At 36.0% G+C, this 25,542-nt stretch overlaps 1 protein-coding gene across 4 annotated transcripts in view; it reads left to right on the top strand.

Moving 5' to 3' along the window:
- Nucleotides 1-25,542, top strand: part of EIF2AK4 (eukaryotic translation initiation factor 2 alpha kinase 4) — a 42,090-nt gene that overhangs the window by 13,703 nt on the left and 2,845 nt on the right. For 2 of the 4 annotated variants that reach the window (XM_074909771.1, XM_074909772.1), the window contains exons 11-37: nt 11-168; nt 516-928; nt 1,649-1,718; nt 2,816-2,899; nt 4,098-4,220; nt 4,673-4,777; nt 5,014-5,071; nt 5,759-5,838; nt 6,562-6,663; nt 7,248-7,298; nt 8,266-8,502; nt 9,100-9,175; nt 10,838-10,959; nt 12,151-12,200; nt 12,294-12,462; nt 12,913-13,029; nt 13,716-13,781; nt 14,332-14,502; nt 15,113-15,247; nt 15,384-15,491; nt 16,249-16,377; nt 17,956-18,042; nt 19,350-19,462; nt 21,615-21,673; nt 23,378-23,475; nt 24,702-24,770; nt 25,370-25,414. In XM_074909771.1, the coding sequence (XP_074765872.1) occupies nt 11-168; nt 516-928; nt 1,649-1,718; nt 2,816-2,899; nt 4,098-4,220; nt 4,673-4,777; nt 5,014-5,071; nt 5,759-5,838; nt 6,562-6,663; nt 7,248-7,298; nt 8,266-8,502; nt 9,100-9,175; nt 10,838-10,959; nt 12,151-12,200; nt 12,294-12,462; nt 12,913-13,029; nt 13,716-13,781; nt 14,332-14,502; nt 15,113-15,247; nt 15,384-15,491; nt 16,249-16,377; nt 17,956-18,042; nt 19,350-19,462; nt 21,615-21,673; nt 23,378-23,475; nt 24,702-24,770; nt 25,370-25,414 (3,095 nt within the window). The other 2 variants (XR_012633869.1, XM_074909773.1) reach the window with 2 other exon arrangements.

Raw genomic sequence — 25,542 nt, 5'->3', positions numbered from 1 at the left:
CTCATTACAGATTCAGCAGGTATAGATTGCATCGAGACAGTTGTACCCAGCAATCAGATATCCAGCGCTTCATTCTTCACAGAAACACAGAGACAATTTTCGCGGTACTACAACGAATTCGAAGAACTGAAATTACTTGGCAAAGGGGCTTTTGGAGCAGTTATCAAGGTATGGTATAAAAAATATTTACCGCTATGGAATCCTTCTGGGGGATGTGTGTGTTTTATCTGAAGTTAAACGATATATTCAATGTTTGCGTGGTATTATTTATTGTCTTCCAGTGTGCTGTGCCAGTGTTGTGGTTTTTTTATCTGGAATTGAATAGGCTGATAAGTTTTGCAAGAAGTTGCTGGGAGTCTGGGAAGAAACCTGTCAATATTAGGAAGCTTGCATTTGAATTGTAGTCATTTTCCAGGTGGAGGGAAAACTTCCTCTTCCATGGAATTATTCTACTTCCACCTCTACTCTTAAGGCATTTCTAAGCATTTGACTTTAGATGGATTTGAATTTTGCAGGTGAGAAATAAGCTTGATGGTTGCTATTACGCCGTGAAACGCATCCGCATAAACCCTGCCAGCAAGCAATTTCGGAGGATTAAGGGGGAAGTAACATTACTTTCCCGCTTGAACCATGAGAATATTGTGAGGTATTATAATGCTTGGATAGAAAAACATGAAAGTCCTGTTCCCACTGTGTCATCCTATGAAACAGCTGAAGAGAAAAGAATGCCCATCAAAGCTGGTCTCTTCATCCTTACCACTGAGGAGACTAATGATGTGGAAGCTAATGCTCCTCCTCCGGTTTTGACAAGTTCAGTTGAGTGGAGTACTTCATGTGAAAGATCTTCCAGCAACAAATTCAGTGGAGCTGATCAGGAGTCCAGTGATGATGATGATGATGGTGATGGGGTGTTCTCACATTCATTTCTGTAAGTAGGCTTCAGTATTGGATGTATAGGAAACATGAGACGAGTTTTTTTTTCCAAGCTTGTCTTTTATCATTCTCATTATTTTCTCAGAGGTAGTTCACTGTATTTTTGTTCTGTCTCCCAGTTCAAAAAACTGTATTTGCCAGCAGTTAGATAGCCAAGGAGAGGAAAATTTGCAGCTAAAAACTGTCAGTGTATGAGTAAAGTTTTGGTTTAGGCTTCTGAAAGTTTCTTATCCTTTGTCAGAATGAGTAACTGTTTACATTGGACTGTCTCTTCTAACCTTGAGAGTAAATTTTTTAATAAACAGTAATAGAAGTATTACAAATTCTGAAAAATACCTTACTTGTCCTTTTTTATTTATTTTTTTTATTAACATTCCATACCTGTCTCTGTGTATGAAGTGGTTCTTTCAGTCATGGTGGTTTATTGTTTAAGTAAGTAAACTTATCTCAGTTTTGCTTATTGAATACAGAAATTAAATTTTACTGATACAGATACATACCTTCCCTTTAAGAGACTGGGCTGTCAGAGGCAGTGTTGCTTTGCAAGCAGGATACTGGTTTGGGGGTTGTTTTGCATTTTTGTTTAAGGCATGTGGAAGGTCTTAAACAGAAGCTTAGGTTTGTTTTTTTTTCTGCAAATAGTTTCCAGATTTCTTAGTAAATATTTCTTGGTACCCAAAACTTTTGGGTTTTTTCTTTCTCTTTTTTTAAACAGGCCAACCACAGATTCTGAAAGCGAAATAATTTTTGATAATGAAGATGAAAACAGTAAAGGTCATCCTCCAGTAAGTATAAAGATAAAACTATGTAAATTAAGAGATCTTAAAATAGTCTTCAGCAAGCAAGCTGATCAGTTGGGGAGTTTTGTTTTACTTCTGGTGTAAGTACAGAACCAGATAAGGTTATGTTCCATCAGAGTAAATGTTGTGCCATCATGAGCTGCATTCCATAGAACTCAGTCTGATGCAGTTAATCTGGATTCTGTTTCCCATAATGGTCATTAAGCTAAATGAGTTGCACTTTGTAGTCACAAGCCTAGTTATTGCAAGTTTAGCACCTCAGTATGTACATGATTTATCAGTTAACCTTATATATTGCCTTACATCATCTGAAAGTTGAAGTTCTGTTCTGCTTTCAGATGGTATAAACCCAACATACGTGCTCATACTAGCCACTTCTTGAAAGCAGTGACAGTACGTATTGCTAGCAGCCAAGAGATGGGAAGTAAGAATAATGTGTAAGGTTTTAGTTGATTTTAAGATTTTATCACAGCACTTGCTGTGATCAATCAGTGCACTGTATCACTAGAAAGCTAATGCACACATTTCTACAGCATCTAGAATCTGTCATTGCCAATCTTGATGATCTGTAGAATGCTCTTATTAAAGCTTCATCTCCTTCCTCTTTCTGTTGTAATGTACACTGGCATCAAAAAGCTTTCAATATATAATATAATAATATACACTGCATTTTTTGTGACTGTAATACACTATATCAAAATTGTTGGTTGGGAGCAGGGATTGCAGCATTAATTTAAGTAAGCTTTGTATATTTTAGTTTCAAGTTTCTAATTTTTGTTTTAAATGTAACACACTTTTGAGATTTAGGTTTCATCCAGTCTTCTGCAGTGTGGAATGATGGCAAAATGTTACTCATTCTCACTTTGAAAATGAGAGTTGGGTCACACTTGTTTTTCTAGTTTACTTAGAAGCAGTGGCATTACAAAATATCAATATATTATTTTGTTGTTGTTCAAACCTTGCATAGGAGATGAGTTCTCAGTGATGTGTTCCATCCATTAAAAAATAATAGTATGCATAAAAAAAAAACCTCTGGCAGGCTTCCAGTAGTTAACTGTTCTGTTACTTTTATTGTGATAAAGGATGAAGAAGGCAATGAAAAGAATAGCCATGGAGGAGGAGAGAGGACACCAGTCATTCAGACCGTGCATTACCTATACATTCAGGTACAAACATCCTTCAGTTTTTAGATGAAAGGATACTGTTTGTTCCAACCTGCAGAGATTAATTGCTGGCTTTCATGAGGAAAGTAATGACCTTTTAAAAAATGCAAATGAGACTAAGTTCAATGTTGGTTTTGTAGCAGACTGGTTTTCTGAAAGGTTTGTCTGTTGGAAGGCACTGCAGCACATGTGTCTTCTTATGCCTTCCAAGGCTCTACAGTTGTGTCTACAGAGAGCAAAGTTTTGTAGTGCCATAGTGTGTAATGGGATAGCCATTGTAGCTTGTCTGCAAGTAAAAGCTGACAACTCCCAACCTAACCTTAGGACAACAAAAAGGTTGTTTGGATGGTTACCAACCTTTTTGAGTCAGTGGCTTCCAAAGCATTGTTTTGTCTTGTGCTTATTATTTGTTTAGAATATTCATCTCAGCCTTGTAACACTGTAGCAGGTGTTCTTGAGGTTGATCATGGTGTTAATTCCCAATGCAGGGTTGAAATGTACTGTGTTAACTTCCAGAGGGGAAGTTGTATTTCACAGATGAAAACTTCCTCATTCTCTTCAAAGGCACTATATTGTGCATGCACTTTCTTTTTTTAACAGACAACAGTAATCTGCAAAGCCATTGGTTTGCAACTTCAGGTTTTACTACTGACAACACTTTATTTGTGTTAAGAGTTAGACTGTTTCTGGGAGAAGTTGATGTTTGTAGCTAACTGTTTTGTGGTGACGTGCGATTTTTTTATAATGCGCTTAATGCCAGAGCTCGTCTGAAAGGAAGATACAGTCAGATGGAATTAGATTTTAATAGGTTGTTTGCATATGTTACGTACATTCATAATATAAGCAGTTAAGACACCAGGTAAAATAAAGAAGAGATTCTTTGAAGTTTGGCCTAAGCGTACATTATGGCTTGGCTGGTTTCACCTTTTTTTTTAATGTTTATATTCGAGAATATACTATTCTTGTAGTCAGTACATGACGTACCATTGTCCCAGAAAATGGGCTAGGACCCATAAGTGAATGCATGTTTTCTAACTAAAAGACAGCTCTCAGGAAAAATCCTAAAAGCTGAATGTTTTGGTGCTACTCCTGAACTGTGTGTTACAGAATGAGGCATTAATATACACACAGATAGAAGTTTCCAATGGTCTCTTCTCTTGACAAAACTATGCTTTCTTCCCTCTGTCCCCTACATATGCAGATGGAGTATTGTGAAAAGAGCACATTAAGGGACACTATTGACCAAGGATTATATGAAGATACTGGTCGGCTTTGGAGGCTTTTCCGAGAAATTTTAGACGGATTGGCTTACATCCATGAAAAGGTAAGTAAATATGACAGTTATGGCCTATCCATAATATCTATTATGCCTCTTTTTGTATGGGTTTCTTCATATCTATTCATTTTGGGGTGTTTATTAGCAAGGTTCATTCCTTGCCCTTTCCATTGTTAATCTGTTTTAGGGGGTTAGAATATTTTGTCATAAACTTGAATTTTATAATGAACCACTTCACATTTTTCCCTTTGTTAGAAAAATTTGACCACTTTTAAAAACACTTTGTTAGGTGTCTGGTAGCACTGAAATTTGTTTCTAGCTTCTGGGCTACAGACTATAGTCTTAATTCAAAATTAATCATTAGTGACTTAATATAGTAGATTTTGTGCTGTAATAAAAGTATGTAATATGGTTTTCCAGTGTATTATAGAGTTGTATTTTGAATTGTATTCGTTGTTTAATATTCTGTGGGGGGTTTTTTTGTTCTTTTGCTGTAACAGGGAATGATCCACAGAGACTTGAAACCTGTGAACATTTTTTTAGATTCAGATGATCATGTCAAAATTGGTGATTTTGGTTTAGCTACAGATCATCCAGCAAATGCAGTAAGTACAGCTGAAAGGGAATGAAAAAAAAACGCTTGAATTTGGTGGTGTAATAACATGAAAGATGAAAATAAACCAAAAACATAGTGCTTGTTGGACTTTATATTGTGAGTGCCATAAAATTTTATTTCTAAGGTTGTAGAATTAAACCACATACTGCCAACCAAAGCAGCAAGAAGGGCCAATAAGAAGCATTTCAAGTGCTGTTTACAATATATCTGTTTTCCTGATTTCAGGTGGTCTCTAAACAAGAAGAAAATTACTCAGATAGTTCTGCTATGTCTGACCCATCAGGTTAGTTTACATAGTAGCTTCTTCTAAATTATTTTAAGGAAGCGCTTATGTTCTGCAGTCTTGTATACTCCGTTAGAACTTCCATTCATTCTTTGAAAGTAAAGCCCTTTTTACTGGGAGCGGGGGAACAACCACCAACTTTTGCATAGATATATTACATATAATATGGCAGTTTTGACTGTTATCTAAAAATGAATTTGTGTCCACTGCTAGCCTTCTGCTGTGGATCAGTGTGTTTCTCATGGTGAGGTATACAGAGATCCTATATATCTGTTCCATTTGCACTTCTGTTCTCTTGCCTGTACAGGACAATTCCAAGACTTCAGGGACTTTTGGTTGCATTTTTTTTTGAGACCTTCCATAACAGGCTGAATTTTGTGTTTTGAGAAAACTTCAGTACATTGTATGTTTTGAGATGAGTGTAACAGAGGTGAAATTTAGTTGTAGGTTAGCCCACAAATGATACTACAATTCTGTAAAGCCACAAATATGTTTAGCTACTATAGACACAGATACTTGACATGTAAAGGTAAGAACTGTCTGTTTTGCAAACTGTTCTTGACTGATTCTCTCTCTAAGGACTGCATTCCAATCTAGAAGAAATGAGAACAGAAGATGAGTGGGTTTTTGATGCTGCATTTCTCTCCCACTTTCTTGAAACTAGTACTCTTATCTTTTGCCATGTAGGTAATTTGACAGGGATGGTTGGCACCGCGCTGTATGTCAGCCCAGAGGTCCAAGGAAGCACTAAGTCTACCTACAATCAGGTATGATTAGAGTAGGCTTAATAAAAAGGTAGCGTGGAGTCTAAGGTACCAGGTACAGTTTAGGTCATTCCTGCTCAACAAAGGTGAATTCAAGGTGGAATGGGATGTGGTACAACTGCTGTGATAAGCAAAGGAATGAGGAAATATTCCTTTGAGAGGAGACCAAGGGTGGAAGGATGTAGGCGTTAGGTTTTCTGCCTGTGCTGTGACCATGACTAGGTGCAAGCAACTTCAAGTTGAAAGCAGGTAATCATGGAAGACCTTTATAAATGAATAGGATACAAATCTTGCAGCCTTTAGTTAAGGTAAAGTGTCATCATTGGAAGTATATATTGCTCTCCTGGATTCCTAGACTGTGACTTTTCTGGGAAGTGGAGTGCATTTTTTTCATCAAAGCAGATCCAGTTTATGTGCAGAGACAAGCTGAATTTCAAAGCAAGAATGTTTTTGAAGTGGGAGTCCTTTACGTCATGGCAGTGCTGTAATGATAGAAGGCACTGATGTCTAACAAGTCTTAATGGATTGTGTCATTTAACAAGAAATTTTTAAAATGCCCCAAAAAACCACAGAAACCAAAAACCACAGAAAACCCCACCCCTCTCTCTCCAGTTGTAATATACTGTGAAGTTTAACAAAAACATTGTTTTGTCTCTGCTGTCATTTTCTGCCAAGAATTCATAGGTATTACATTTAAGTTTCCTTTTTTTTTTTTTTCTTCCTTAGAAAGTGGACCTGTTCAGTCTGGGTATAATATTCTTTGAAATGTCTTATCATCCCATGAGTACTGCATCAGAAAGGGTCTTTGTTCTTGGTCAGCTAAGACTGGTAAGTACATGGATATAAAAGATACTAATTCTGTGCATCAGATAATTTCTTAAGGGAGGTAAAAGGATGAAAACATAACAAAAATGTTTCCACAGGGAGTGCTTAAAAAAAAAAAAGTTTATAAAATATGTAATGAGAAGTGAAGAATAAAATTGGAGCTGGTACTGACATTCCCTTAATGCACTGTGAATTCCTTGATGGTATTACCATAGTCAGTATTCTATCTGTGAAATTATTTTTTTAATGGTGTAAATATCAGATAAAGACATCACAGCTTTAGTACACCTAGGTTTCAATCTGGTGGGTCTTGCTCAGGAACCAGTTGGTATTTGTAGTTAGTAAATGCTTGTGATTATGGGTTGTATCTTCATTGTACAAAACATCATAAAAACGTTTCAGTGACATTGGGTTTTTTTCAGACTAAATTTGCCATGTGGGTTTTTTCTGGATTTTTTTTTTTTTCTTCCCCATGGGCAATAAAAATGCTTAGTTTCTCTGTTTAAATATGTAGAACTTAAGACTAGTCTGAGCAAGCTGGACTGCCTGTTATAATTCAAATGTGTGTTTTGTTTTGTTTTTTATAGCCCACTATTGTATTTCCGAAAGACTTTGATGAAGTCAAGCATGCAAAGCAGGTAATTTTGAAGACACTTTAGCAATTAGATATTTCCTCTCAGTAAATGTTAATTTTTTTCCCCACTTAATTTTAAATCAGTAATCTCTGCCAAGTTCTTACTACATGACATTAGAACAAAATAAGGAAGAAGAAATCTCAAAAGAATATACTAAGTCGACATGGAAATATACTTGCCTACAAAATTCCCTGACCACAGTCATAAATAAATGTGGAGTTTATTGGCATACCTTTTGCACTCTAAGGGGACAGTTTTGACTTTGTAGGCTCAGACAAATGGCAGCTATATTGTTTAACACTTAACTTAAACTTTTGAAAGAAGTCTGTGTCACAGACCAAAGAGGTGTGCAAGCTGAATTGCCTGCTCTGAGTTTGAAAAGAGCTGCCAAGAGCTGGATGCCTCCATGGCAGAGAAATTAAGTGATGAGGAGCAGTATAATCTTTTCTGGACCATCTAGATAACTTTTTCCTTGTGCTACTGGATTCTTCTGTTGACCATTAGCATTAGCTTTCATTTATTATGCCTGTGAAACAGCAATCTGCCTGTTACTAGTACCATAAAAATGTTTCCATGTTCTACAGTTTACTGAAATATGCCAGGAAAATTCACCCTTCTTTAATATCTGTAACTTTTCATTGTTATGCGTATGATTTTTGCTTTCTCTTAACTTTCTTGATAAAGAAGTGCCAGAGTTAGCATAACATAGAACAACAAAGGATACTAGATATTTTGTCATACCAGGAGGCATACTTCTAATAACTTGTTTTAGTAAATTTTTTTCAGATAACACAATAAAATATATTTAGAATTTAATAACCAAAGAACCCCAAAGATTCGAATCCTCCTTTTTATGTCCCCTGTAAAGTCTCATAATTTTTTGTTAATGTGATATGACAAAGAAGAGTGTGGTAAATACTGCTAATACATAAAATTTTTCTAACCTATGAGATTTTGATTTTATTTGTAGAGAACTGTTATTACGTGGCTCCTGAACCATGATCCTGCAGCACGACCAACAGCTGTGGAGCTGTTAAAAAGTGAACATCTTCCTCCACCACAAATGGAAGAGTCTGAACTCCATGAAGTACTCCACCATACCTTGGCAAATGTGGATGGAAAGGCCTACCGGACTATGATGAGTCAGATATTTTCACAGCGTATATCTCCAGCTATAGACTACACCTATGACAGTGATATGCTGAAGGTTTGTAGGTGTTCTGGGGATGTGTGAGGGTTTTTTCTTCTGTTGGATTTTTAAAAATGTTTATGCAGGTAAACTCTAACGTGTTTGAGACGATTGCATTGTGTAACCGTCATGTTAGTTTCTATTTAGAGCTATACTCTGAACTATGTGGGCTTGAATAACCATATTTGAACCTTACATTCATTCTTCAGTTAAGAAGTGAGCAGTGTTTGATGGTAGCAGCTAAAGCTTTAAGCTTCTGTGCAGATAATTACTTTCTTTACTCTGAATTTCTGTCAAACTAATGATACTTGCATCTGATTGTCAACAGAATGTGTTGCCTCTGTTTTCTTCCCTTTCTAATCATGGCAATCTAAGTAACCATTGGTTTCTCAACTCCTAAATTTTTCTAAATCTAAAGAAATACAAGATAACACCATACAACAATGTTTTGTATAGCTGTAGTTATCTTTTAGTGTGTAAGCATTACAGTTTATTATGGTAGGACGAGATAGCAGAATGCTTATTGCCTATATTACGTGGAATGATTGCCTGTATTACATAGAATGTTCATGGCGTATGAATTACATATGTTCTTCTTGTTTGTGATGATTTCAGGGTAGTTTTTCTATTTGGGCAGCCAAGATACAGCAGCATGTATGTGAGATTGTCAGCCGGATATTTAAAAGACACGGTGGGTGTGTTTACAAAAGTTGTTCATTTCCTTTTTCATAATTAAATGGATTTAAGTGAATGGAATGGTTTTACTGCTATCACATGAGTCGGAAAGTATGTTCAGTAGTTGCCCATCCTTTGAATTTTTACATTGTTTTTTGCTGTTATTTCAACATCCCAGTAGTAACTGTTAACTTAAATCTGAATTATTTAAATTTTCTATAAAAAGAACAGTGAAAATCTCAATTATATCTTTGAATTTATTTGGTTGTTCTGATAGTCTGTGTGAGCTTTTAGAGGTAGGGAGTGTTATGTAAAATCTAGATCTGAATATAAGGGTAGCTCTATAGTGAAAGACCAGGTGTCCTTGTAGCACAGTAACCTTTCTCTGAACATAGCCAGAATGGGAATGGCCAAAGAAAGAGCATGGAAACAGAGTAAGTGTATGGTGGCACTTCCAGTGATACTGCTCTTAGCAACGATTTGCTGTTCAGGAAGTTCCTGAGCCAGAGCTGGTGTCGTGGTGCTTAATAGTCTCTGATGGTTTTTTATTTTCCAGGATCCTATCCAGTCATTAGTAGTAGTATTTGCTTTAAACTAGTTTTTAAGAGAGGAAGAAAACTTATGCATACCCTGCCACATTTGAAACGTTATAAATTCTATTGGTTTATAGGTGTTCATGATACTATTTTATGCAAAAATACAGAATTTTAAAATGGAAACTGGGAGACTTCCTAGTATATTGTAATCTGATTAAGCATGATCAAGTTTTGGCAACACAAAAGAATGAGAAACTGAGAAATATGAAATCAAATAAGGAGAAGTTACTTCCTCCCTTCCTCATCTAAAGCTTGACAGACTGAAGAGTGTTTGACAGCATTTTCAAGATAGAAATGTTTTAATTCTTTTGGAAAAAACTGGGGGTTTGGATACATATTTTTTCCATTAGATTGTATCTGTCATCTGTAATGGTTAGAAGCATTTCGAGGTATTTAGGGCTGTTTTTTTTGTCTGATTTTAACTGTTTATGTTGAAATATAATTGGAGATGTGACCAAAGCTTCTATAATAAAATAGCTGTTTGAGAATCAGCAGAGTTTAAAACAGGAAAGTAATTTTCAGTGATTAGTGATATTATTGTTAATAGTAAGGTTTCCATGAAGGTTGGATTCATACAGGTAAGTGGTTGCAAAATATAGCCAGAAAAAAAGGTATTTATGATGTTTTAAAGTGAACCATAAACACTTCTACTATGTTTTTGAGACACAGGATGCAACATGTCTGAACAATATTTATTTTCTGTGGAAGTGCCTCTAGACAGAAACAGTACTCTAGTGTCTGTAGAGTTTCTCATCTGTTTCTATGCATGCTTTTGTGAAAGTAGTGTTTAAAGAGGAAGGGCAAGGTGAGGATTCTGCTGGGGCTATGGATTTGTCAGTTCTCTGTTTCTCTGGGGGCTGCATGCTGAGCCTAAGAAGCATGTGAGATAGAACATCAGAGTTTGTTTGATGGCTTTCTTTAAACAGTGGAAGAGGAATGTCCTTTAAGGACACTTAAAAAATTACATTATTTTAAAAGTATTCGTTGAGATTGTCATGCCCTTCAAGGTTGTTTATGAGCTTGTAAAAAGCAGATGTTACTTCTGAAATGGAAGTTAATAGTAATTTACTGGTTTTGTGCAGGAGCCATCAAGCTGCATACTCCACTGTTAATGCCCAGAAATAAAAAACTATATGAACATAATGAAGCTTCATATTTCATGGATCACAGTGGAATGCTGGTAATGCTTCCTTATGACCTCAGAGTAAGTACTATCATCTCTGCAAGCAGAGCTGGCTTTGAAGAGTGCTCTGGTGTTTGTAGATAACATTGATTCACTAGTCACGTATTTGGTTTAGGCTTATACTTCTCCTGACTGTTGAAGTAGTGTGTCTTTCAGTGTCTTCCTGTATTCCTTAGTACTGTACTCCTGGTCTTGACAGCTGGAGCCCTGACCACATAGGGAAGAAATAGAATCTTTTTCTCTTTCTTTTTTTTTTTTTTTTTAAAAAAAAAAAACCCACAGGTGAAAATAATGCCATATTATGAATGTGATAGATGTTACTGCTAGTTTGGTGGGTGGTTGGGATTTTTTTTCTTGGGCATGTAAGACACAAGAATTTTCCAGTGACCAGTGAAAATTCTAATGTTCCCATCCCCTTCTTGTTTTTATGTGGGTAATGAGAGAGAGAGGATGTGGGTAACAGTCTGTACGGTTTTATATTCCTTAAACAGATGTTGTCAAGGTTAATTCTCTGGAGAGGAATTGCTGTTTGCACAATTGAAACTTTACTATCTGGGATTCCTCTATCACTAATACCCAATTATATGCAATGTTGGCCTAGTTAGTTACTTTGCACTTAATTTAATACTTAAATGCTTGAAGTTATATTTTTATTTATTATTGTTAAAGAACCTGACTTACTATATTCCATGTCACTAATTTAAGTCAGTTTGACTCACCCTTCTTTTGCATTTATAACATCAAGCTGTACAACGTGATTCACAGTTAAGGATTTGTACATGATCTACAAAACTGATCCTTCTGTTGGAATTACTTGTTTTGGAAAATGTGTTGACCAAAGACTTATTAAAAAATACTCCTTCATATCTTTATGTAAACAGCAAAATACCTGCTTGTACAATCTAATGTGCTCATAGCTGATTTATGATGCATTTTGTATGCATAAGGGTAATTAAGAAATGTCTTTGTGTATCTCTCCAGTCTCTTCTAGGAACTTGGGGGGGGGCGGGGGGGGCAGGGGGAGGTGTTTTTATATAAAACTTGCAGCAAGGACGATTAGATAAATATTAGTTGGCTATGGCAATTATTTAAGGCATTATTACACATGTGAGAGTACAAATGTTACTGCACAGTAGTAATTCATCTCCAGTTTCAGAGCCTGGTCATACTGAATGCTGTTTTTCAATGAATTTCATGTATTTTGTTTTTCAGATTCCTTTTGCAAGATTTGTAGCTAGAAATAACATATCAAACTTGAAAAGGTAAGGGACATAGAGATGATGTTTTGCACAGATGCTGTGCTTTGTGGCAGTGGCTACTGAGGATGCTGATTCGTTCTTTAATGTTTCTTTTAGATACTGTATAGAGCGAGTTTTCAGACCTCGGAAGTTAGACCGCTGTCATCCAAAAGAACTCCTAGAATGTGCATTTGACATCATTACATCTACTGGAAATAGCTTTTTGCCTATAGCAGAAACAATTTATGCCATTTCAGAAATCATTCAAGAGTTTTCAGTGCTACAGGTAGATTATTTAGTCATTCCCTTTGCTCTCTTTTCAATCCTAAAATTTTAATTTAAGTATTTAGTCTAATGTGTTTAAAAGGGATAGTTCTTTTAACTAACAAGTGCAGAACTGTTTTCACATTTTATCAATAGTCAGTTACAGAACACTGTCGTTTAAATCAAAAATATGTTTCTTAGGTTTGTGCGCAAGGGAAATATTAATTGAATCCTTATTGTCATTGAAATAACATCTTCTGTCAGCAAGTAATTATTATAGAATGGGACAAGCCTTGCCATTCTTTAGTTACAGATGGAAGATAATGTGGTGGAAGGAGAGGTCTGAAGTTAGTTTTGAACTATTATGAAATGTTTAGGAAACCTCTTTTTCTATTACATTTTGTTTAAAAAAAAAAAACCAAACTTTTCTTTCTGCCTTTTTTTTTTTTTTTTTTTCTTTACTCATCATTAGGAAAGAAATTACAGTATTTACTTGAACCACACTTCCTTACTGAAAGCTATACTTATGCACTGTGGGATACCAGAGGATAAACTCAGTCAAGTCTACATCATTCTGTATGATGCTGTGGTAAGATAATAATCTAATCTCAGTAATCATCACTGTAGAGTGTCTTACTTTGTGGAGCTATCACTAAAACTGAGTAACAGACCATCACCAGCAAAACAAGGAATATCTTGTTGATATATAAAAAGGCTGGCTATCTTTGGGCACTAAACTTTAATTACTTTTCTGTTACTTCTGGATTGGGATATTTTAAGATTATTTTTATATGTGTATTTATGAGAGAATTTTTCACCCGTATAATTAAGAACTAGTGTGCTATTAAGTAAAAAATTTAAAATGTATCTTAATATCATGTTGGTCTCTTCTACCTTATAAGCAGAGAAAATAGATGAAATTTGAATAATTAAGGTTGTGTCAAAATCCCAACAAAACGCCTTTTAATTTCCTTTGATTTCTTTTTTTGTTTATTATTTACATAAGCATTTCAGTATTTACGCAGAAGTGCTTTTCAATAAAGTTGATATTTTTTTACTGTTTTTTGCTTCCTGAAACCAAGCTGAATATGTCTCCACTCCAAGATTGGTGAAAAATGTTAGCTATTGGTTTTGTTCTTTTACAGTAGTATTGCAGTTAGTAAATGCAACCTTCAATTAAAGGTATTGGGAATCTGTGTTTTAATTCTCCTCAGCAATAGTAAATTTTTTTTTGGTAACTCAGTTGTTGAATACATTTGAATCTTTCTCTTGTAGACTGAAAAACTGACTAAAAGAGAAGTAGAAGCCAAATTCTGTAATCTTTCTCTCACATCAAATAGTGTAAGTAATTTTAATTTGGTTTTAATTTCCCTGTGACTTGCCATAAGTCAGTAGTATTTTATTTACTCTGCAGTTTTAATCAACCAGAGAAAGAAATATAAACATTGATCTATTTTGAACTGCAGATATGTCTCTTTGGAAGTGGTCTTATTTTGTTCTCTTTTTCTCTCTGGAAGTCAGTATTGCAACTGTCCCAAGTTTGTTTCTTCTTTCAAATGTATTTTTCAGACTGTGCAAACAATTAAAGGGTAAATGGAATACTGTGCAGTTGTACTTAGTAAACCAAACTGAAAGAAACTAAAAAAAAATTGTCTTCAAATGTTGATGAATGTGCTTAAAGAGTTAACTTCTGGACACCCTAATGAGACTTGTGCCTGTCCATTTCTTTCCTCAGCTGGCTAGGTAAAAACAGACTGCTGGGTAAAACAAGCAAGAAAAGGCAGATATTTTAGTCACACCAAATCAAATATTTTTCTTTTTTTCCACACATGACCTATTATAAGTGCTGTCAGTGGTGCTACTTTGTTTTTTATCTGAATTTCTTTTTTAGCTTTCTCGACTCTACAGATTCATTGAGCAGAAGGGAGAAGCAAGCAATGTATTTCCATTTTTAAACACAATGATAAAACAAAAGCCAGGTATCACTCAGCTGTTAAAGCATGGCATGAAGGATTTAGAGGAAATCATTGGTCTGTTAAAGCAACTTGGAATAAAACTTCAGGTTTGTAAAATAGTCTGCTAATAAATTAATGAATTTATCAGATGCTGGGCCTTGTAATTTGCCAGGAAACAAAGTAATGGTATTTTAGAATAGAAAAGGCACATCAAAGTGTCTTTTGATGGTAAGTAGTAATACTTGGCATTGATTTGTTTGTTTGTTTGTTTGTTTTAAGACTCATTTTAAGACTAAGACCTCTTCCAGTCAGAAGTCTCTGGTGTGATTTCTATCTAATGACACAAAGACTTTTTTTTTTTTCCAACCAAGACTGAAAGCATTGCCTAGAGCATAAGAAGTCTTCTTAAATTTTGAGGCAAACTGTAAATATTTTTAAAATACAGAAAGCTGACTGCTAAAGGCCTCCCCTCCTCCATCTTCCTTGAGGCTTGCTGTTTGGGTTTTGTGCTGTAGGTTCTTGGGGTAGGTTCTTGGGATGCTTTAAAATTAAAGCATTATTTCCTTGTTTTTAATTGTATGTTAAATTTTTGGAGATAAGGAGTGTTTCCATATGTCTTATGTGAAAAGTGTTTTCAATCCACACTGCTGATAGGAAATTAACTATATTAACTGGTAATATTAGTAAAGGTCTTGTACACATATTTTTATTTTACAGATTTCTATAAATCTGGGACTAGTTTACAAAATACAGCAGCACAATGGTATTATCTTTCAGTTTATAGCATACATCAAAAGAAGACAAAGAACTGTGCCTGAAATTCTTGCTGCAGGGGGCAGATATGATCATCTGGTATGTGCTCATCTCTCTTAATGAATTTAGATATTAAAAAAAAAAAAACACCAACCATGAAAAAATGAAAAAACTTCTTGACATTTTGCAAAAGTAACCATTTGGGTCTTCCATTTTCTTTTTGTCTTGTTTTGAGATTCCACAATTTAGAGGGCCGCAGACGGTAGGACCAGTTCCTTCAGCTGTTGGAGTCAGCATAGCTATAGATAAAATAACTGCTGCTGTTTCCAGTGTGGAGGATTCTGTAAGTCTGTGTTTTTGGGAGGTGGGGGGTTTTGTTTATTTGTTTACTTCTGATAGTTCAGTAACCTAATTGAAGCCACAGATGGGCAAAAAATTAAGATGTTCAGATGTGTTCTAGAATAATACCATACTGAAATAGACAGCAAACATCAAGATGACCTGTGTTCCTCTAATAAAAATTATTTAGTTAAATAAGAATTAGGAGAAGAGAGGATCTTCAGGCTTATACCCTTTTATTTTTAATTTAAACAGGACATTTTTCTCAGCCTGTGGATAGTTTCATATGAAAGAGTACAACTGTAGTTATTTAGCTAATAAGTGTTACTTTGCCCCTACCACTTCTCCCTTTATAAAAGTATAGAAGGTGAGAGATGAAAGGAAACTTAAGAAAATGGACTACTTTGTACAGTGTCACATAATTTCACTTGGTTGTGGAATGTATATATCACTAACTTTTCATTATAAGAATAAAAGCATTGCTAAGCAGAGTGGGAAGGAAAGAACAAGATAGACTAGGATACTTTGCAAGCTGAGGCTGTGTAGATGCTTTTTGTCAAAGATTAAGCTTCAGTGACTTTCAGACATGCTTAGGTAGATTGTGGCTCTAAACTGAGATGCATCTAACTTTTTTTTTTCAGTTTGATGCATTTTGGAAAACATTAGTATATTTATTCATCTTTGTTATTTTAACTGCCTTATGAAGGGAAGAGGTAGCCTTGTGGCTAATATTGTCCCCCTTGTTTTTACTTCTCCTTCAGGTTTCTGTCAGCTTGTGTGACCTTCTGGTTGTAAGTGTTGGTCAGATGTCAATGGGTAGAGCTATCAATATTGTTCAGAAACTCTGGACTGCAGGAATTCCAGCCGAAATAATGTATGACTGGTCCCAGGTAGAATTTCTGTCTCCATGTGTTAACTGTATTGTTGTTCTCTAGTGCAGCCTAAGACCCTTTTCTTTCAATTTTTTTCTAGTTTTTATTGAGTTAGACTTATAAAACTGAGCATGTAGGGTGCTATTTGGATACAATAACATTAAAGTCTCACTGGCCTTTCAGCATTCTTCCTCTCTACCTCACAGAGTATTTCAAAATATGATGGAGGATCTTCATGCCCTCCTCGGAACACAAAGGAACCTTCCCCAGTTGTACACAGAGTGTGGAGTCAAAGGCCTATTGAAATCAAGGGGAGAAGTCATGTAACAAATTTTAAAATGAGGCCATTTAACTCCAGTTAAGTGAAGTGATGATGCTTCACAGCAGAAGCATATTTTGTACCAGTGGAGGCAATACATTTCCTTTTCAATGAGGGCTGCAGGTAGAATCACTGAATGAATGAGTTAATCCTTAATAAAGGGCATGTCTGGAACAGAACAGTAGCATCAACTTTTAAATACATCCACATGGCTAAAGACTATCTGGTACAGAGGAAATACATCATTCTACTTGTAGGAAAACAGTTTAATAAACTGAGCTACTAGAGATGCTGTGGGGTCCCCATGTAGCCCTTGGAGAGATGTGTGATAGGAGGGAGGGAGAGTGGCAAGCTGAGTTTTCCTTCAGCTGAAACCAAGCAGACCAGTGAGGCAGTAGTGACTAAAGGAGTAGTGAAGCTGCGTAGCAATGCTGAAGTCCCTTTTAATAATGATGGCAGTTATCTGAGGATTATGAGCCTCATCCAGCTTTAAGTATGCCAGTTGGTGACTAACAAAAGAAACGCTGCAGTTGCCCATTCAGAGTCATGGGCTGCAGAGCAGACAGTTTTGAGCTCACTCACTTAATTGTCTGCCTTTTTTGTAGTCTTTTGCCATAATATTTTCAGCAGTTTAAATCCCTCAGAACTGAATAAAATCCAGATCATTATGCTTTTCCTGTGATTGCCCTGGGTTCTGTTCTTTCTGCAGTTTGTAAGGAACAAAGGTTTGGGTAGTTTCTGCCTCTGTCTAATGCTGTCCTGCAACCCACTGCTAAGTCAGTATAGCAAGCCCTTCAGTGAGTTCAGTGTTGAGAGAATGATGTAAGTCAGCCTCAGGTTTTTTGAAACCCAGCTGGAGTCAGCTTTCACGACAGAGTACCAGTCCTGCAGGACTGAGCTGTTGCTGACAGTTGCAGACAGTGGGGTGGTAACTGATTGATGTTACACTGCAGATTTTCAGTTATCTAGACCCTGCACTTCTAGATCCAGCTAGCCCTTCCATGTGGGGCCTAGGACTGCAGGACCTAGGTGTTCTCTCTGACTAGTGTAGACTTGAGACAGACTTCAATTTTTAAGGACCATGAAGTAGATAAATACATGTGTAATAAAGTTTCACCTCCTGGACTTGTTAATAAAGCTTTCCTCTCTCAGAAGTTTACATTATCAATGTAACTGCTGTATATCAAGTTATTTTAATCAAGGACAGGAGACTTTGATTACTTAAGTAATTTTACAATCTGACAAATTTCTGTTCCATTCCCCTGTTCCCACTTTAGTCCCAGGAAGAACTTCAGGAATATTGCAGATGCTCTGGGATTACATATGTGGCTCTTGTCTCAGATAAAGAAGGAAGTCATGTGAAGGTAAGTGTGGAACTAGAGGATGCTTGATGGTGTTTCAGACTGATAATCTGTTGTTCTGTATTTCTTTTTAAGATCATGATTGTTTTCAGTGAAGTACTTTAAGTAGATGGAATTCAGGTAAATACAGTTTCAGTTGCTTCTGAAGAAGCCTGCTTTTTATCCCTCCATCACACTGTTATTCACAGACCTCCTTTCCTCTAGGAAAGTCCAGAGGTTAGTGCAAACATTGCTCAACGTTGAGTCGTCGGTGTCTTTAAGTGGAAAAAGGTTTCTGTTGTCTCCGATTTCTTTGAATCTACAGAATAAATCATTTGACTTGGTAATCTTTCCAGTTGGGAGCTTTCCATATTACAAAACAAATACAAATAAAAACATAAATCTAAAAATCTGTGTAGATCAAACAGAGTCTGAACCACACTCCTCATTTCTGTAAGCTGAGGTCAAGATGGAAAGACTGGACTGCGTCACAACAAGAATTACCACCTTCTGTGCTTCACAACCTGTAGCTCTGGTACCTTTTTAGAAGTTAAGAGTTTTAAAAATATTCTTTATTCCAGATTATTAGGAAAAAAACATTATTCAAAGAATAAAGATTCATTCTTTGATTCAATAAAAGTAACCATTTGACAGTATCTGGCATGGCCATGTTACCTAGCCAATATGAATTTCTAAAATATTTTTCACTTATTTGCTCTCCTTGTCATTGTAACAGAAATAGCAAATAACTGCAGTAACTGTATGAACAAGTAGATTTTGATTATGAGAATGCGATATATCAATGTCTTCGCTCCCTAATAGTCTTGTGGTTCTTTTAAATACGGCTTTATTGAAGCAAATCCAACAAAGAACATGCTAATGAGGTGAATGGTGTTGTTACTGAATAATGTCTTCCCAGTAAAGATGGAGCAGGTATTCTGAGTTTTGAGTGTTTGAATCTAACTCTTGCAAACTGAAAGGCAAGCCTTATTCTAACATAATTCCTTAATTAAAAAAAAGCCCCAAACCAAATATGCTATTATGGTATTTACACCTATAAACCATTCTCTTAAATTGTCACATATTAAATACAAGTATCCAAGCTAGTTTAAGCTTTGGAAATGCAGAGAAAATTAGTTGGCTTAAAAAAAAAAATCTAATCCAAGATTTAATTGGCAGTGATTGATTGGTAATGATGATGGCTTCCTACCTTTGATTGCTTCACCTTCAATGGATCAATAATCCAGTTTGGTTTTGATTAAATTTGATAAGTTTATTCGTATGCCATTTTAAGAATCAACAATCTTAAGAACCACTGAACTACATCACAGGTGAAATCCTTTGAGAAAGACAGACAGACAGAGAAAAGGATTTTGGAATCTGACTTAGTAGATCACCTGGTCCAGAAACTGAAAACTAAAATCTGTGATGAAAGATGTAGTAGGTAAGTAGCATACCATGTCAGTATGAATAGTCAAAATCAGAAGTGAATGTTTGTTTGTTATAATGAAGTAATTTTAGTATATGCTCAGTTAAACCTTGATTTTATTTGATAAAGAATAGAGTTTTGCTTAATCCCTTCTGAGGGGAAAAGAAAACAAAAGGCTTGGTTATAGAATTTTATTGGGATTAAAAGAGAGTGATTTCCTTAGTTCCTGTCATATTTATCCATAGTGCTTCATAAATGAAAAGGCCATGCAGTTATCCAACTCCGATGCTACTAGAACAGGAGTATTGTTTGTATGGCAGGACTGCTTGCGCGTCCCTGTTACTGACCAGAAGTCCGCTACATTCATGTACTGTGTAATCAGAGAAGTGAAGCAGCAGATCCCTTTCATTCTGAGGCAGTGTTGATATGATAAAAAGGAAGGTGTAATTGTAGTGCACCTGTACGCTTTGGCTTGCACAAGTGAAACACCTCTCAGACTCGGGATACACAGCAACACTCCATCATCCTATCTTTGTTGAAATTACTATTTATTGTCACCAATACAAGTTAGGACTGAAATCACAGGAGAGGCTACAGTCGCACCTGTGTGCATAAGCAGTATAACTGTTATTCACACGCAGCCCTTTGTAAATACATAATTATACACACATCTATATATATATATGGGTGTACATATATATGTATATATGTAATAGCAGCTGGAACAGACATGGTTTAGTCACACAAACTAGATTTGACATCTGTAGTATTTCTGAATAGACTTAGCAATAAAGGAAATCGTTAAGATGGGAGATACTTAACTCGAGCACTAGTTTGTACAGGTGGTTGATGTCTCCTGGTACCCACCTCTTCATTCTTTTTCTGGCCTCAGCCAGTCTTAGCATTTAACTTCACAACCAACCTGATTCTTGTGTGTTTTCTGACAGATCTACAGGATCTAGTAGAAGCTGTGAAAGAAAATAACTCTAAAAGTTACCTTATTTCTAGATCCTGAGAACAAAATATAGAAAACCCCATATTTGGTAATAATAAACAGAGTGGTATGGTTTAACCTCACCCAGCAACTAAGTGCCATGCAGATGCTCGCTCACACCACCACCCCACACACACACAGTGGGACGTGGGAGAGAATAGGGGGAAGAGCAGAAGAAAGTAAAACTTGTGGGTTGAAATAAAGACAGTTTAACAGGACAGAAAAGGATGGAAAGATAATAACAATAGAATATACAAAACCAGTGATGGCCAATGCAATTGCTCACCATCTGCTGACTGATGCCCAGCCAGTCCCTGAGCCACAGTGCCCCCAGACCAACTGCCCTCCGTTTCTATACTGGGCATGGTATGGTATGGTATGGTATGGAATATCCCTTTGAGATGTTTGGGTCAGCTGTCCTGGCTGTGTCCCCTCCCAATACTTCTTGGATACTCCCAGCCTCTGCTGGCAGAGCAGTATGAGAAGCTGAAAAGTCCTTGACTTAGTATAAACACTGCTTTAGCAACAATGAAAGCATCAGGGTGTTATCGACATTATTCTTATCCGAAGTCTAAAACACAGCACTGTGCCAGCTACTAGAAAGAAAATTAACTCTATCCCAGACAAAACCAGGACACAGAGAAATGCAGTAACTATGATTGTAATAACACTGGCAAATTTCTTTGTTAATGAATCCTGAATGTGGAAAGTAAAGGGATTCAAACCAATTACTGAAAGCTGCTTTGAGTATGTGGGATCTGAAGTATCAATATTACTTTGATACTTTAGTAGTATCTCACAGAAACCTGTAAGAAGTTGCAGATTAAATTAATAATTTAATTTAAGAGAATATTTTATGAGAATGAGAATATTCTCATAAATGTATTATAGTATTAAGATCTAAATCACTCTTCAATGATGGGGAACACGTGCTTTTGTATTGATAGAAAGCATAAGGATTGATTCTGAATCTGATTTTGTCATGCAGTTTTTTATGATTACCTGTCTGTTCCAAAGTAGAATTTTATCTGCAGATATGTGCTCAGAAGTATCCATAAATTTCTTTATCTGTTGGAATGAACCAAGTATGTTTGTATGATAATCTGAAACCATGTTTTATTACAATATTTCTTCATTATTGTAATTTGTTTCCCTGTTTTTGTTTATTTTTAGAGAAACCTCAGACAATCTTTCAGTACCAAATCAAAAGGGATCATTTACTAATACTTCAGGTATTTAGTCACTAGTTACAGAACATACAAACTGTTTCTCTTTCTCCTTAAAAACTGTTTTATAAGAAAATCTTGGTGGAACGTAATTTTAACCCCCACCAGTAACTAAGCACCATGCAGCCAACTAAGCACCACCTCAGTGGGATGGGGAGGAGAGTTGGGGGGGAAAAAAGTAAAACTTGTGGGTTGAGATGAGAACAGCTTAATGATGAAAATACAATTATTATAATTATTATATTTTAATGTAAAGGAAGATAACAAAAAGAGAGAAATAAACCCCAAGAAAGTCAAGTGATGCCCGATGCAATTGCTCACCACCTGCTGACTGATGCGCAGCCAGTCCCCAAGCAGCCATTGGCCCCTCCTGGCCAACTCCCCCCAGTTTCTATACTGGCTGTGACGTTCTATGGTATGGGATATCCTTTTGGCTAGTTTGGGTCAGCTCTCCTGGCCACGCTCCCTCCCAGCTGCTTGTGCACCTGCTCGCTGCCAGAGCACAGGAAACTGAAAAAAATCCTTAACTTATGATAAGTGCTACTTAGTACAACTAAAGCATCAGTGTGTTATCAACGTTATTCTCACACTGAATCCAAAACACAGCACTGTACCAGCTACTAGGAAGAAAATTAACTCTGTGACAAAACCAGAACAAATGTATTATCAAAGTCAGAGCAAGAAAATGCTTTCTAGCAGTGCGTCTAGTTAAAGACACTTCCTCCTAATTCAACCGTATTCCAAGTGATTGAAAACTGAAATTCTCTCCACACTAACAAAATAAGTGTCCAGACCAACAGACAGAATATTCCTCATGCAAGCATTCATTGATGCAATGATTCGGGAGGGGGGGAAAAGCCAAAAACCATGAGCACTTCCTAGCTGAGGAGGAATTAAATGTCATCTTGATGAAAAATGACATGACCTGTGGTTGTTAACAGTGTTGAGACCATGTAGATTGACCTACCGTTCTAGACTTTTTTTTTTTGTCAAATGAAAATGCCTTTACATTTTTAGCTACAAGTTTTTACTGCTTAGTCTGATAGTAGAAGTTTGTGTATAAAGAATATTAAAGAATAATATATGTTGTGTGCACAAAGTTTGGCATTTTTTATAATCATTTTATTACGTAAAGATATGGTGTGTGGTGGTCATTGTTGTTTTTAAATAAATGATTTTTTCCCCCCCTTGCATAACAATGAGGGAGAAAGGTGGCCACGCTTAACTTGGGGTGTTGGGCAGGGGGGAGTTTGTGTGCATGTGTGATTACCAGAAGTGGCAATTTGTATTTCAGAATAAGCCATTTCAGATTTTAATTATTGTTATTTGCAGGAGCCAAGATTTATTGTTTGTCATTAACTCTGCTATGGGACTGAACATTAAATAGTTGCTTCATTCTTGTAATAGCTTTTCTTTTTTTGATATTAAGTACACTACACTCCTCTGTAAAATTTTGTAAGCCATTTGGAACCTTTTATTAGTTTCAGGGAACACTGATGCAAAATACCAAATTTCTTAGTCTTACCAACCAGTCCCTCAGAGTCATAAGTGAGCATCTGAGAATTTACATGCACATGTTTCACTATCCTATCTACTTGACTTTGCGGGTTTTTAGTAGCTTTTTGAACCATATACTATTAGCTTAATTTTCTGTTTCTTGCTACTTCTTGTATAAAGAATATAATCTAAAATTATGTGTTTGCATTTTAGGTGCATTTGAATCACATGGAACTCTTGTAGTGCCTAATGTTAGTGTTATAGCTCCTGAAAAATTATCTGCCAGTGCCAGGCGTCGTCAAGAAGTTCAGGTACACACACATCAAATAAATATTAAGAAGTGATCCTTTAAAAGTTAAGGAATGGTAAAATTCATATTTTCACTGTCATCTAACCTCCACAAATACATCCTGTTTGCTCTTTATTCCTAAAATAGACTAAGCAACACAAAAGGTTGAAAGGAAAACCACCTTTTTTTAACATTTTGGATCTTGGGGATTATTTGTGACATTGTGGCTCAGCCATCATAATACTAGAATATTAGAAATGTAATTTTAGTAGGAACCATGGTTCTGGAATTTCCCTTTTTTTTAATACTGAAGTGTGTTAAAGGTGCAAATTTAACATACTTTTAATTTGTAATATGTTTGTAACAGATACTCTACTGTCTCAAACTAAAGGCCTAAGAAAAAATTGCAGTTTAAAAAAAAAAACACCGTACCTAAAACATGATGATATAATAATATAGAAAAGATTAAGTGATGCTAGAAACAAATGTCAGAGTTTGCTCATTTAGTATTATTGACTTCAAGATATTTAGAGTACACAGTGTAAAACAGAACTGTAAACTTTTCAGTCCAAATTTGGATGTGCAACAAAAAAGTCCCCCCTGTAAATAGCTCTCAGAACCCAAACAAAGAAGTGGATGTTATTCTCTGCTTTGAGCTAAACAGACTTGCTGTTTTCAGGTTTTTAATACATAAAAGCATCTTTCCAAGGTACAAAAGACAACATAGTGCAAGGCTGCAACTACATTTGTAAAGTGCTACCTTTGCAGGATTACTAACTTGCTCTGGCAAAATAGTGTTACAAGGCATGATCCTTACTTTGGTTTGGTTTTCAAATCAGTTGTCCTTCTTCAGCTAGAGATGATTTGCTGTATCCAGTCACAGGTTCTCACATTCCTCTGAAAAGTTGTCCAGAAACAGAAAGGCAGCTTTTACTACATATGCCAGAACTCGCATTCTAACGTGCAGTTCTGTCTCCTTTAGTAGAGTACCAGTATTTTCAAGTCTTTACCATTGCTGCAAGAGTGGCTCAGCCCTGGACTCCTTCCTGTCTACACATCGAGGACTGTTGTGGAATTGTTACTGAAAATTATATTAAATGTGAATTTGAGTTTAAATATGATGTAGTTCTACATCTTGTGTTAGAAGCAGCCTTTTCTGTTCTCATCATCTATGAAATTGAAAATAAGTGTTCCCAATCTCTGGCACAGCAGCAGTGTATCTTACTTTTGCCCATCTTTTGTTGCCAGGTGCAAACAAGACTTCAGACATTCATTTCTAGCCTGCAACAGAAAACAAGCGAGATTGAGATTTTAGCAGTAAGTATTTGGCAGAAGCCTGAATTAATCTCAAATTCTTAATTGAATTGGATGATGTAGTTGCTGTCTGGAACAAACTATTGCCAATAGTCTCACTTCAGATGCCAAATGAACCAAACTTTTGCTTAAGACCCGTGGCATGTTTCTTTAATACTTGAGAAGTATATCAAACTGTATGTATTGGAGAGTTGCACAGGATGGAATCTAACAAGCATTTAGTTGTAAATTCTAAAGCTGTGCTTATGCTAACTAATGTGGTTGATTTAATAACTTGTTTCTGTTAGATCTGCTCTCACGTTTAAACCAACGTAGCTTTTTGTCTGTATGTAGCTTTTAGACTTTGCTGACCCTGTCACAAAGGACTTTAAAATAGTAAATGCTTTACAGGAAACATACTGTCTGTTTGCCTGCACCTGTGTGGAACTTTCCATAACGGAATCTGTCATCAACAGTTTGTTTAAAACCTTGGTAAATTCCCACTTCTATCAGCACGAGTGCTTCTCTGGAAATCAAAAAGTCTGATTCCCTTTAGGATAGCTAGTCGCTAGTTGGTAAACTGATAATAGAAGAACTGTTTTGATTTCCTCATATTTTTACAGGTGGATCTGCCAAAAGCAACTGTGATGCACTTCTTATCATTAGAGGTAAGCAATTAAGTACTGTCATTTAAAACTCTTTAATTGAACAATAAATGATAAATTCTGTTCTTAATCAAATGAATGTAAAATTCACCTGTTGTAGTGTTTCTCCTTCAAGGAGTTTTAGTTAGGCT

This window comes from Athene noctua, chromosome 6 (assembly GCF_965140245.1).
Source record: "Athene noctua chromosome 6, bAthNoc1.hap1.1, whole genome shotgun sequence".
Lineage (NCBI taxonomy): Eukaryota > Metazoa > Chordata > Aves > Strigiformes > Strigidae > Athene > Athene noctua.
Note: the sequence above shows the minus strand (reverse complement) of the source record. Positions and strands in the feature narration are given on the sequence as shown.